At 40.2% G+C, this 15,058-nt stretch overlaps 1 protein-coding gene across 5 annotated transcripts in view; it reads right to left on the reverse strand.

Moving 5' to 3' along the window:
* The window catches only part of ARHGAP42 (Rho GTPase activating protein 42), a 330,059-nt gene extending 315,284 nt beyond the window's left edge, over nucleotides 1–14,775 (reverse strand). For all 5 annotated transcript variants that reach the window (XM_029209704.1, XM_029209702.1, XM_029209703.1 and 2 more), the window contains exon 1: nucleotides 14,140–14,775. In XM_029209704.1, coding sequence (XP_029065537.1) covers nucleotides 14,140–14,293 — 154 coding nt within the window. In that variant the 5' untranslated portion in view covers nucleotides 14,294–14,775. The remainder of the gene's footprint in view (nucleotides 1–14,139) is intronic.
* Between the last annotated feature and the right edge of the window lie 283 nt (nucleotides 14,776–15,058).

Genomic DNA, 15,058 nt, shown 5'->3' on the forward strand with positions numbered 1-15,058 from the left:
CGTATTTCCAGGGCCTAGAGCAGTATCAGACATACATCAAGTGCTAAATAAATATGCTGAATGAATATGTGAATAAACGTTCCATTTCCTCTTTCTTCTCCACACCTCTTCTGGCCCATCACATTATGTTCTTTATATTTTTGCCTTGTTTTCTCCTCTCTACTCTTCTTGCCACTCTTTGCACATATGTAAAAATTGTTATTATCGTGTATTTACATTATGAGATTTTTAAATACTTATCCATCTATAATGAAAATTAAAAGAACACGGAATGTTTCCTCCTTAAATATCCACCAAATGATTCTGTTTTCTCTAATAAAACATAAGGGCCATATCTGAATTTGTTATGGGAAGTTATAACTTTGCTTTAAATATACATTTAGCTCTCAAAGTGTTTTCCATCATAAGAAAGTAACATATATGCTTATAAACCTATTAAATTTCTATTTATAATGGGAAGTTCCAACACAGAGTTACCATATGACCCAAAAATTCCACACCAAGGGATATATCCAAGAGAATAAAAACATATGTCCACACAAAAACAGGTACATGAATGTTTATAGCATTACTCATAATAGCAAAAAAAAAAAAGGAAACAACCAAAATGTCCATCAGCTCATAAATGGATAAACAAAATGTGGTGGTATAGTCACACAACTGAATATTTGGCAATGAAAAGGAATAAAGTACCAATACATGCTAAAATACAGGTGAACCTTGAAAACATACTAAGTGAAAGAAGTCAGTCACAAAGGGCCACAGATTGTATAATTCCATTTAGACAAAAAGTCCAGAGCAGACAAATCACAGAAACAGATAGTATAGTAGTAACAGTTGCCAGGGGCTAGGGAAGACAGAGAATAAGGAGTGACAGCTAATGGGTGTGGGATTTCTTTTAGGGCAATGAAACTATTCTAAAATTACATAGTAGTTCCAAAATATATATTTAAAAAAAAACTCATGCAACTCAATAGCACAAAAAGATAAAAATAAAAATCTGACTTAAAAATGAGCAGAAAACCTGAATAGACATTTTTCCAAAGAAGATGTACAAGTGGCCAAGAGGTACATGAAAAGGTGCTCAACATCACTGATCATTGGGGAAATGCAAATCAAAACCACTTCATACCGGTTAGAATGGCTATCATCAAAAAGAGGAGAGATAAGTATTGGTGAGAATGTAGAGAAAAGGAAACCCTTGGGCACTGTTGGTGGGAATGTAATTTGGTTAAACCACTATGGAGGTTCCTCAAAAAATTAAAAATAGAACTACCATATGATCTAGCAATCCCACTTCTGGGTATATATCCAAAGGAAATGAAAACAAGATATCAAAGAGATATCTGCACCCCCATTTCCACTGCAGCATTATTTACAGTCACCAAGATATGAAAAAACCTAGTTGTCCATCAATGGCTGAATGGACAAAGAACATACATACACACAATGGAATATTATCAGCCATGGGAAAGAAGGAAATCCTGCCATTTGCGACAACACAGGTGAACGGAGAAAGCATTATGTTAAGTGGAATAAGCCAAACAGAGAAAGGCAAATACTGCGTGGTATCACTTATACGTTAAGAAAAAAATCAAACTCATAGAAGCAGAAAGTAAATTGGTGGTTACCAGGGGCTAGAGGGTAGGAGAAATACGGAGAGGTTGGAGAAAGGATACAAACTTTTACCTGTTAGATGAATAAAGTAGGAGACTATAACATAAAACATAGTGACTATAGTTGGTAACACTGTATTATACAACTGAAATTTGCTAAGAGTTGAACTTAAATGGTCTCACCAAAAAATAAAAAATAAATAAATATGCAAGATGATGGATAAGTTAACTAGCTGGCAGGAATCCTTTGGAATTCTTTCACAATGTATACATATATCAAATCACTAGTATGTACACCTTGTCAATTATACCTCAATAAAGCTGAAAAAATTTTTAATAAAATTAGACAATAGTGATAGTTGCACAACTCTGTAAACATTAGAAAAACCAATGGATTGTACACTTTTAAAAGGATGAATTTTATGGCAGTGAACTATACCTCAATAATGCTATTTAAAAAGTGAATGACATTTTTAAAAGAAGGCATTTCCATACAATTAAAATCAACACTTTGAAATGGCATCTGGAAAATAACACATGCAATGCTATGTTACAAATAGGAAACAACATAAATTGTCTGTGCAATTACACTTTCCTAGCAACATCTCTTGTATTTGAGCCTAACATATTACTGTCACTGCTGAAGAGAAAATTCATTTTTTAATACACATATTAATTCCTTAAATAAGCCTGCTCTAATCAATCTCATTCTGGTAAATCTACATCCTATGCTACCGGCTTTTTCACTAAGATATTTATCTTCATATAGAAAGTTTTGGAATTGGTTTCAATATTAAATGGAGTGACAACCTGTGGATTTCTGCATCTCCAAACATTAGTTTGACACAACTTCCTACCTATAAGTTCAGTCATGTAATGGGCATTGACAAAAAATGTATCATATGTCCAGCTCCAGATCCCGAAGACCTGGTACTCTCTTTCAGAGCTGACTTTCTAGAGAGAAAAACAGGCAAATAATCAAATCAGCATGATGAACACCATGTTTTTTACAAAAATCACAAAATCTCTGATGTGGAAAAGTCCTTAAAAAGCTAGCTACACCATTCCATGGAAGCAATGGCTTACTCCCGCTGCAAGTTACGTGCATGGTACCAAGTAATGACACATGGCCCACGTCTTCAGCTCTCTCACATCAACATTAAATCCAGTACGCTCTCAACATATATTGAACATCTGTCCTGGCAAGGTAAAGATTTTGCTTAGAAAAGCCACCTCACATTCTTTTTTGAATAAAATATGGTGGCAGTTGTTGTTCATAACTTGGTCTCAACATTAGCTAGAAATGAGATAGATGAGAAAATTAATATTTAATATCAAGTATCATACATTGTGCTAAATAGTTTACATGTGTTATCTTATTTAATGCTGCAAATATGCATATGAAATAAATATTACTTCCATATTATAGACAAGGAAAAGCACAAAAGAAGCCAAGTGACTTGCTCACAGCCATGTAGCTAATAAGTGACAGCACTGGGACTGAAAAGCATTGCTCTGATTCTGAAGCCCAGGTTCTTTCTACCACACCAGGTTGACTGCTGTTAACGTTAAATCTTCAATGAACCTACTTAACGTTAAAATGTTCTAATGATTAAAGATTATACATTATCAGCACTGCACATGTGTGAATAACACTAAACTTAGCTGAAGACCAACCCTTCTGTTTCTTTAAACCAGATTTAATGTTCAGATTATTTGGATAAATTGGGATTACTTTAAATTAACATATGTTCTGACAGAAATGCAAAACACAACCTCAAACAAGAAACAAGTCAGCCTAAGCTGTAACTTAAGGACTTAAAGCGGGAAGAGTATCTTGCAACTGACATCTTGCTTCTCCTCTCTCCTCCCCTCATCAGTGAGTGTCACAAAACATCACGCTCAGCCAGTCACAAATACTCACTGAATTCTAGTTTCCATTAGAACAGTCTGAGGCGCCAAGGCAATTATGGGAGAAAAAAAAAACATGCATCCAACAGTTTAAACCTGACAAATCTGAAAGTTCTCACTACTTGCTACTACTATCCCTTGTTCAGGCTTATTCAGGATCTCTATTTTCTTTCTTTATCCCCTGAGACTGGGCTTTTTCAGCCCTTGCTTTACTTTCCAAACTGTCCCTAAAGTCCAGACTTCCTGTTCATCATTCCCTACTTGCCCCAACCCCAGGGTAGAGCTTCCCTTAAGCTCACAGATCGCTTAAGAAAAAAATCTTTTTTAAATAATCTATTTTATCTTTAGGGTACCATCTAGATATACTCTCCTGGCGATTCTGACAATTCAATCACACCACCTTTCCTGGATCAACCAGCTTATAGGTTCAATTCAATTTTCTCATTGAGCCAACTGAATTTCCTCTTCAATACCTAATTCAATGTTCTTTTTTCCCCATAACTCCCTGCTCCCAGATCCTCCAGCAACACCCTACCAGTCTTATCATTTTCTTTTCTCACCAATAATCACTAGGATGATCTCACCACAAACATGACATTTACAAAACATCTGTGCAGCATAAGAAACACCTCAGAAAGCACTTTTCTAAGCCACTGTCTGCCTTCAATGCAGAAATCAATGTGGAAAAAAGATCTCTCACCTGCATTTTGGCCTGTTATATTACGTGAAATTACCCAAGTATTTATTTCACTTCTGACAAGTGCAAGTTACGACCGTCACTTTTAACAAGTTTTATAGACCGCTGACCTAAGCCAGTAGAATCAAAGTACCGGCAGATACATCAATAAAGTCTCAAAATCTACACTGCCAGTTCAGGATTATCCCTAAATGGCAGCCTAATGCTTCCTTGTTCCTTGGTTCCCAGATCATAATAGATAATTATTTATCTGTTTAAAAGTAAAAAGCTAAATCAAAACCATGCCACATCTCCTAATCACTTCCTACCAAACAGACTTAATTTGGGGGACAAACAAACCCATGCTTTAACATTCTATTAAAGCATTTCCACCTCAATCATCTAGTCTGTGGAGTATGATAATAACACTGACAAGAACCTGTTAAAGTTAAGCCTTAAAAAAAGCTGAAGCTATCTGGATTACAAAGATCCTGCCTAAAGCAAATGAAAATAATGTTCCATTTTTAAATTGTTATTATGCATTTTGTCCATTGGCCCACATGAAAACCCTACAACGCATATACAGCAAATGCTACTCCCACTGTTTATGAAAATAGGGTCTAGGACAAATGGCTTGTACCCATGCCACTAGTTAGTGGCAGCAGCAGGACTAGAATGAAGTTCTACCTCCTGACGCTGTCTGCTGTCCCCTGGATTACCCAGTGCTAAAAGTCAGTACAACCAGGCCAGAGCAGTTACGTTTGAAGCCTGATGGGAGAAATATTAAAGAACAAACTTGCAGTCTCCATTCCCTGGCTCATTCACTCCACAGATAATGAAAATCCTCCTCCATATAATGTTCTTAGTAAAATGTAAGCTGGTTCATGTTCACAATTACTGAGTATCCACAATGCAGTCATTAGAATACAGATAACCTTGGCACCTACAAGTTTATATTCAAAAGACTAAGTAAAATCTAATAAACAGAGACACACAGTGAGTACTCTCTGTGACTGCAGAGGCATAGACAGGAGTAAAACAACTACAAGGCAAAGGACTGTCTTCGACTGCTGACAACACCACAAGCTAGAAGCAAAAAAGACCCTCCCTTAGGGCTTTCAGAGGGAGCATGGCCCTGCCGACACCTTGACTTTGGATTTTGGCCTCCAGAACTGTGAGAGAATAAATTTCTGTCATTTTAAGCTACGAAAAAAAATTATTTCATATCTACATACATACATACATATATACATACACACAGAGACACACACACTGAAGGAGTATTAAGGCAGGCAGAGAACGTCACATTTAAGATATTGTGAGCACAGAATTGCAGGACTAACCAAATGTTAGGATCTGGGTGGAATGAAAAAATCACCAGCTTAAAAATGGGGTTTAGGGCTTCCGTGGTGGTGCAGTGGTTGAGAGTCCGCCTGCTAATGCAGGGTACACGGGTTCGTGCCCCGGTCCGGGAAGATCCCACATGCCGCAGAGCGGTTGGGCCCATGAGCCATGGCCCTTGAGCCTGCGCATCCGGAGCCCGTGCTCCGCAATGGGAGAGGCCACAACAGTGAGAGGCCCGCGTACCGCGAAAAAAAAAAAAAGAAAAATGGGGTTTAAAGGGCTTCCCTGGTGGCGCAGTGGTTGAGAGTCCGCCTGCTGATGCGGGGGACATGGGTTCGTGCCCCGGTCCGGGAAAATCCCACATGCCACGGAGCGGCTAGGCCCGTGAGCCATGGCCGCTGAGCCTGTGCGTCCGGAGCCTGTGCTCCGCAATGGGAGAGGCCACAACAGTGAGAGGCCCGCGTACCGCGAAACACAAAAAAAAAAAAAAAAAAATGGGGTTTAAAAACTGGAGTAGAAGGAAACTGGAAGCATTAGAAAGACTCAGCTGTTTCTTTCTAAGATGACCAGGTGGATGAAGATATAACTGAACAAATGAGAACACAAAGAGAACAAGCTGCAGGAGGAAGGACTTTGTCTTGACACGCTGAGTCTGAGGGGCCCGCAGCACATCCAGGTGGTGATAGGTAGCAGGCTGGTGAAAATCAGACGCAGAGCTCAGGAAAAGGAGGTCAGAGCTGGAGCCCTGGCAACAGATGTTATCACATAAGGAAAGCAAAAAAAGTAAAGGGAACAGTAAAAGGACTCAGAAGGAATCCTTGCACACTACCAACATTTAAGAGAAGGATAGAGGAAATAAGGAAGAGGGATTCCACAACAGTGCATACTGAGAAAAAGGGGCCATGATGCAGCTGGGATCCAAAGGAAGTAATAACGTTAAAGAAGGGTCACGTGAGGAAAACCAGGATTGCTATGCAGTCAGTACAAGCCTGCGAATGTCCCTTCCTATCATCTATGTTGACATCATTTTTTCAGGAGTACACAGCTTTCTCAAATCTTCCCCAAATGGTGTACCCCTTAAAAATTCACACCTATTATCTCTTATGTTGACAATTTTTAATTGTCCCTCATATTTTCTGCAACCAACTTTTAAAACAACTGGAATCTCTTATTCCTTTGATTCTCAGTGTCACATAATAATTTTTTCATAGACGGCACAAAAAAGTCTGAAACAAGTTCCAAAACCACAATATTTTAATTGCTTTCACAATTCATTTTGATCTGCTTCTCCTTGCTAATCTCTCCCACCACTCCTTTTGTATTTGTTTTGTTTTGTTTTGTTTTGTGCCGTATCTTTCAGACATTTTAAGGAATAAAAAATTAAATAAATGAAAAAAGAGAAAATTCTCAAAGCAAAGTAAAATCAATTTACACAGTTTCCATTTGAAAGGGGATAAATACACTATACAGAATACTCATTTCACGTATCACAAACACGTATCAGTTTTCTAAATTAAATCATCACTCTTCCTGTGTACTAAAGAGAGAACTGATGCTGGGTCTTTCATTTGGATAAACTCCAGTATATGTGTACACATGAGGGAATACTTTTGGCATGTCTTTCATAAACTAGCAAGCAGTATGGCTTTTTAGATTTGCGTGAGGAAATAAAGAAATTCCACTACTGAGAAATGTGTCTGACTTCCAAATGAAAGGGGTCATTTTGTGTCTACCCACTTTTTCCCTGAGTAAAGTCAAGTTTCAGGGAAAGTACTATCAATGTAGCAAGGTTATGTCAATTGTACATTTCTTCCCAATATTTTCATACCGCCCAACATTGAGAATCACCCCAGGATATTTCCTCATCCTTCACAAAATACAAGATGCTCGCCATTATACCTGATAATCACCCAAATCAGATAAACCAACAACATAAAAAACGTCATGTTTTGGCATTTTAAAAATACTATTAGGCATAGAGACTTTCACCACAAAATCTAAAAATTGGAAGTGAAAAATCTGTAATACTTAATATAAAATAATCTACAAAGAGTTAACTATTAGTCTTATCCTAGCCTTTTCCCATCATGTTCCATGTAAAAATTACAATTAGACAAATTACTCTAAAATGAAAGATTCAAAATCCTAGAAAAGTAGGGCTTATTTTTTCTTCTTTTATGCATACACTCCTCTGCAACGAAGGAAAGAGGTTGGAAAAACTGACAGATTATCAGCTACTGTATGGTACCTTACTATTTCACAATTCACTTTTTCTAAAACAAATCACTTTCCTTACACAGAGTATTGTACATGAGTGTTTTGCTGTAACACTTTCTTCAGCATTATAACTGGATTCTTGATTATAAAATCAGAAAACTGCAGATATGAACAATGGCATATTCTGATGAACCAAACATTCCAGTTACCTGTAATCCTACAGAGAAGGCTCCACAGTACCAGAAATATCCAGGCCAAGTTTAAATCCATCTGGCCAAAAACAAAACCATTAAAATAAGCACATTTCCATTGTCTGTCCTGCTATCATCCTGCCCCAAGGGCCATTAAGATTAACAAATATTATGGAAGTCACTACACTTATACGAAACCCAGCCATGAAACTCAGAATATGGCAGCTGCAAAAGATGAAGCACAGATTCCTTGAACTAGAGAGCCAGGTGCTCGATAACAGGTTTTCATTTTCAGGATGAAAGTCAGCAAGAAGCAGGTAGCAAGTCCTTGGTTGGTAAGGCCAGATCCACTTGAGATACACTCTGAGGAGGATTAGATGCTGGGCAGAGATTCAGCAGGCTAGAGGAAAAAGGAAAACTGGCAGAGCTGCAAACTGAACCAGGTGGGCAGCAGGTGCAGCCATGGTGAAGCTGGCACCTGCCAAGATGCTGAAATGAGCAGAAATGACCATCCAGACAAGACAGCGGGGATGGCTGGGGCCAGAACAGGTGGCATCCACAGCTCTGACAAGAAACAATATTCAGGAAAGAGATCCAAGACTTAAGTAACCCCCTTTCCTTCACCCTTTCTCATCTGTCCATAATAAACATTTCATTGGTGCATAATATTTACTGAATGTGGCTTAATAGCCTGAAAACTTTAATATTTCTCTTTATAAATCTACAGAAAAGATTTACCACTCTACATATACATTACTTGAATAAAATTACACTTGGCACCAAAGCAATACTGAATGTAAGCTTTATTATTTTTTTCTTACATAATTGGAGAAATGCTTCTTAAGCATCACCATGAACACGATTAACACTGTGCTCTAAGAAATGTTAATAATTGAAAGCATGTTAAAGCAGCTTTTCAGTGACTTCAAAGTTTCGTGGTTCCCTAAGTTTTCTGCATGCTCAGAGTATCTTGATCATAACTGTCATAGGAAGCAGTGTAAAAGGTGGTTATTGCTAAGCCATTCTCCTCCAAGAGACAGAAAACATGTTCTGTTCTCTCAGCAACCCACTCCTTTCTAACAGGACAACCCCTCAATTACTATCTGTGGAAAAAGGAAATCCAACGGAAATAAAGATACTGTTAAAGGGCACGATTAAGCTCATGTAGACTATCAGAGAGAGGTAGACAGGAGTACTCAGCCAGCCCAATTTAATTCCACTTTGATGAGTGCCAAGGCTCCCATATTTAAATTAACACAAGTCTAACTGCTCTTATACATGTCTCTGAAGAAGAACCTTAAAGCACCACATTCCTCATCTACCAGTTCCTAAATTAATTACAGTTCATTTGAAAGATACAATTATTTCTGCTCATTTAACTCAAATTCTAATGAATAACTATAAGAACCAAATGAATAGTGGAAGTAATTACACATCCACACCTTTGACTAGGTTGCCCAGCTAAACAAGCAAAACAACATTAGTGGAATAAGCAACAGTGAAGTAGCTCTTGCAGGGTAAACAAGAATCTACAGTGAGTTCCAGTAAACCAAATAAAACCTAGGTGCAAATTAAAATACCAAAAATAGCCTAAAACAATAGTAGTTCTCACTAAAAGCTGAAGGATGACCAAGTAAATAGTGCAATAACTACAGAAAGTCTTTCAAATTCCTTAAACTTGTCATTGTTCCTCCCTTTTATTTAACTCCTTCCCTGTGCCATCAAAAACTGGTAGCAAAGTGGACCCTGAACACACACAAAATAGAGACTGGCTTAAAGTGAAACACAGCAAATGGAAGGCAGGAGTACCTCACCCTTTCCAAGATAGTTCAATGTGGCCTTGGCATTTAGGGTTATCTTTCGCACTAAACAACTACTTTATCCCCAGATCACAAGTGCACCACGACAGTATACTTCCAACTGAGGTCTGTGGCCACAGAGGGTAGGCACCTTTAAGAAACTATGTGCTTCCCAAATGAACTTATCTATGAAACAGACTCACAGACACACAGAACAGACTTGCAGACTTGTGGTTGCCGGGGCGGGGGGTGGAGGGGTGGGGGGTGTTAGGAGTTTGGGATTAGCAGATGCGAACTACTATATAGAGAATGAATAAACAACAAGGTTCTACTGTATAGCACAGGGAACTATATTCAATATCCTGTGATAAAACATAATGGAAAAGAATATGAAAAAGAATGTATATGTATGACAGAATCACTTTGCTGTACAGCAGAAAGTAACACTTCTACCACTCAGATAGGTGCCCTTCTTATTTGTGTCATGGATCGCTAGTGTCAGGAACAACTGCTTTAAGAACAGAGGCAATACAACCAAGAATAAAGTTTGTGAGAGAGACAAGGCCATCATCAGGACAAGCTGATTCTGAAGAACTGTACTTTCAGTCAGGAAAACAATGAGAAAATGAATCATCAACACACACAAGATATTATCAACAGTCTTTATATGAGAGAAAATGTCATTTCAGCAAAATAACATCATCCATTGGTTAAATGTAGTCTAAAAGTTTTGAATTGGTTTCACAGTATTATTTATATTTAATGTGTAAACTGATTTGCTTTTAAGATTGCATGAATAAGCATAACAATTATAGTTTCATGCAGGTATATTTTTAACAATCATAATTAATAAAATTATATTAGAGTCCACTAACTTTTTTTTTCTTTGAAAGAAGTCCAGCCGTACAAGGTTGAGAAACAATCTCCTAAAGGTAGAGGAAATACCTGGCCAATTCCACCTTAAGGTGATGAGAGGAAGTGGACAGTGATAAGAAAGGAGGGATGGCCAAGATGTTGCTGGGCAGGTGGGAGGAAAGAATGTCGACACGCTTAGGCTCTCTCCACCCAATCAATTCAATCAATTCGATTCAATGAGTAAAATTCCATTTCTGCCTTTTTTTCCCCCCTCTTTTTCTCTTCTTTTCTTGGGAGGGAGGGTCTGTCTATTCTTGTAAAGACAAAGCTCTACTCAACGATGGTTCTTTGAATTCAAAAGTATAAAAAGAGAAAGTAAAGGGGGGAATTATATGAGAAAGCCATTTTAAAATGTTTCTTTGGATATAATCTATAAAAGGAGAAAATTAATAAGCAAAACTAGCCTATAATTTCACAACCCAAATTTTAAGACTGGCACCTGTTAAAGGAACAAAGTTCATAGAGTAACATTCCATAAAAAGGGTGGAGATTGTGAGTCACACAGCATGAACTAGAACCCAATTCACCTGTATCATATATTCTCAAATACCACTCACCAAATGTCTATATGGCATGTAACAAAATGAACAAATAATCCTAGTGGTAAGATTTTTATAAATGCTCCCTCATTTTACAGGAAAGGTAGGACCCAGAGATTAAGTTATTTGCTAATTATCACAGAGCATTTGACAGCACCAGAACTTAAACTCAGGTCTACGTTAAGTCACTATGTTAACTCAGTTAACTGTCACCCATTTTCTCAGAGTGGATATGAATGTGAAATGCAATAATTCATCTTAAAAATATGGTAAGTATCTTACATATATTATTTAAAATTCAAAGTTTTTGTTATTTTAAATTATTTAAAATTTTTAAATTCAAAGTCAAGGTCCTCATTTATAAGTATCCTTCAAAATACTCTACTAAAGAAATGCACATCCTGAACAAAAGATTAAGGAGCATATGTGACTCCTACTGGAACAGTAAAGCATGTATTACCCAAGAGAGCATGCCAAGACTTTCACCAGAAAAGTTATTAACTAGGTTGGAAATAATATAAGATGCTTAGAAATGCACTGATGATTGTCAGCTCAGGAAACTCTTATTAAGGAACCATTAACTATAAATGAAAATGACAGCAAAGTGCTACAAATAAATCTGAAATGGATAATGGATACACTTATTGAAACAGCACATATGGAGAAAGGAAAGGCATAGTTTAAGGTTAGGGAAAGTGAAGGCTTCCTAGGGCAGAAAGGAAAAACAGTCAGAAGGGGCAGGACTGGGGGAAGGAGGGCTCCTTGGTGGATCTTTGGGATGGAATTAAGCTGGCTTCAAGTCCTTTAGACACACTCCGATCCTCCTACAGGAGCAGCTTCAGAGAGCAGGCATTTAGCAGCTGCAGCCTAACCTCAGAGCATCCTCCCCAAGGGACAGAAGGTCACTTGGTGGGAAGAAAGCAGCACCATCATGTGATTTCAAGGGTTTCTCAGCTCCAGATCTTTCCCATTTGGAAGCTAATGTTGGGAATTCATTTAACAAGGAGTAAAACGTTTTCTTTCTACTACAAGAGAAGTAATAATCAAATGTTAGTTAACGTAATGTACTCTCATCACAAACCTAAGAATCCTAGAAAGACAGGTTGTATATTTAAGCGTACAAGTTCAAGTTCACGAGGCAGGGTCTGTATGTTCAAGGAACTTACACTCTCCAGACTTCTTCACTTATGAATGGAAGAACAAACCTATAAAGATGGGAATCACCTAATTTTTGCAAGGTTAGATTCAATCATAGTAAAGTTCATAATATTACTAGGAAAACGATGCACATTTCAGAGGTTTTATCACAGCTATGTGTTTTCAACTTTTGAAGCAACAGAACTGATCTCCAGCAGAGCGAGAGGAAAATGTCATTTGTAGGCCATATGGTAGCTCCAGCAAGAGTCAGCCTGGCATTCAACACTGAGACGGGGAAACTCTTTTTGAAAAGGCATCATGCTCCCTAAGATGCAGGAGCTAGTCCAGAGACCTCAAGTGGGATTTGCAAATCGGAAAGAAGGAGAGTTCACATTTGTGTACACATAAGATGGACAGAACTGCAGATAAACTAGTAGTTTTCACAAATCAGTAAATACTATCATTACCAGTAGCCTCAAATTCAGAAATTAAGTGAATGTAGACAAAGAACATTATTTCCTTTACCCTGGTTAAGTAACACAAGTGATAAGTAGATGTTTTCACATTTGGGATGGTAAAATAAAAAGCATTTGGGAGCACACTAATTTCAAGACATTTTGCTAAGATTCAACCTTAGTACGAATACATACTTCCAAATAGAGATCAGATGCTAATGTTGTCTTAGTTTCAGGCACATGCACATCTCCATCATGTTGTTACTGACCTTGCACTTGACATATCAATGATGCTTCCCCTACCTATGTCCTGGGAATTGCTAGATGGATCACCCAAAGGCCTCTCCACCTTAACAAAAATATCTCGCTCACCTATGGGAGACCAGAATTTCCAGGGGCTCGTTTCACAGGCTTTCAGAAACCTTTATTAAAGTGCAAATAGGTCCTGGGGAAGATAACAAAACAAATTAAGCCTTATCATTTAGTCAGTCAATTCTCTGTAAGAGAAACTCTAGAGTTTCTTTTACTAAGACTCTCGTAGGTCCTAGTAATTGAAAATGAAGATCCAGGGGACGCAGGAAGTACAGAAAATCTGAACAGGAGGTGTGTGGGAAAGGAGGTGGGAGAATCTCCTAAAGGCAGTCTTTACTTTCTATAGATTGTCAGAAGTTCTGATTGGTCTTTAGCCACTGAACTCTCATCCCCAGTGACTGGACCAACACCAGTTACGATGCAAACCAAAAATTAAGACGCACAAAAATCTTGTAAAGAGATAAGATCCACTGGTGCCGCTCTGTCTTCATCTTACTAAATCGCAAAACTACAAATCTATATATGTTTTTAAAAGGCCAATTCAATGACTGGTTGTGCCCAATGAAGAGCCACTGAGGTACATAAGAAATTAATCATTTTCTTTGAATATCACTAAAACTAGCTTCATTTTTATCCTTAAGATAAACTCTCGAATCCCTCCTTAAGGACTTTTTTTAAAGTGTTCAAACTAGGTACAGTAAAGTTACAAAAAAGACCAATAGTCCCCAACATTTTTCCAGGAGCGTTATACAAAAAGATGACTTTGAACAACGTTCCTCGGGATATACTCCGGGGTCTAGTAGAGAGAGACCTTTCCCTTCTCTGTAGACTTGCGAGTAAATAAGTCAAGAACACCTACGAACAAACTTTGTTGGTCACCAGCAGGGGAGCTCTTCAGCTTTTGTCCCCAAACCCATTCAAACAAAAGAAGCTTCTCTTCCTCCAACCCACCCCTCAGACCCACACCCCGGGGGGACTCTCCAGATCCCCGCGCCCTCTCCACCCATTCCCCGCCGGGGGAACTTACTCCTCAGCGCCCCGATGAGCAGAGAGCCGTCCTTAATGAGCTCTTTGATGAACTTGTTGGTTCGCTCCAGCTCAATCTCGTGACACTGCAGGCGCTCCCTGAAATCCGGGCTGTCCAAGTAGGAGTCGCTGAACTCCAGAGTCGGCAGCCCCATGGCACAGGCACTGCCAGCGGCCCCCGAGGACACGTCCGGGCCGGCGGTCAGGGCGGGGACAGCCGGCGACCGCGGCCGGCTCAGGGGACGCGCGATCGCGGGGAACTAGCCGGGACGCAAGGGGACGCGCAGGGGAAACGGGTCCCGCGCGCCGCGCCGCCTGCGCGGGGCTCCGCGGCGCGCGGACGCCTCCGGGCTCAGGCTTCTTCCCCGGAGGCGAGGCGAGCGCACACACGGGAGGCGGGCCGAGGCGCGGGTCCGCTCAGGTCGTTGTCACCCGGACGCATCGTCGCCGGGAGCGCGGAGGCCGCGGAGGCTCAGGGCCGCGGCCGGAGCAGGAAAGTTCTCTCGCGGCGCGCAGACACTTCCGGCAGCTCCGTTCTCCTGCTCCCTTGACAGTCGTTTGCGCTGGGAGTCAGAAGCGCCCAGCCGCCCCTCCGGCCGGGCCGGGGAAACCCTCCCCCTCGCTGGACGCAGGCTCAGAGCGCTCGCAGACCCTGCCGGGCTCGGAGAGCCTCCTCCCGCCGCGGCGCTCCCAGCCCGCGCCGCCCCGCCCCTTCTCCTGTTTACCCTCCTGCCCCCGCCCGCCCGCACTTAGCTCCCGGGCTCCGCTCAGTTGCCGCGCGACAGCGCTTCTGCCTGAGCCCGGGGGTTAACTCTGCCCCTCCTGGGCGGCCGCTCCCCCTAGCCCGCGGTGACACTTCGGGGTCCGCCACCCCACAAAATGAGCTCCAACTCCCAACATGCCTCCCTACCCCTGCCTCA

Source organism: Monodon monoceros, unplaced genomic scaffold (assembly GCF_005190385.1).
Source record: "Monodon monoceros isolate NGI ecotype Baffin Bay Population unplaced genomic scaffold, NGI_Narwhal_1 Super_Scaffold_7, whole genome shotgun sequence".
NCBI lineage: Eukaryota > Metazoa > Chordata > Mammalia > Artiodactyla > Monodontidae > Monodon > Monodon monoceros.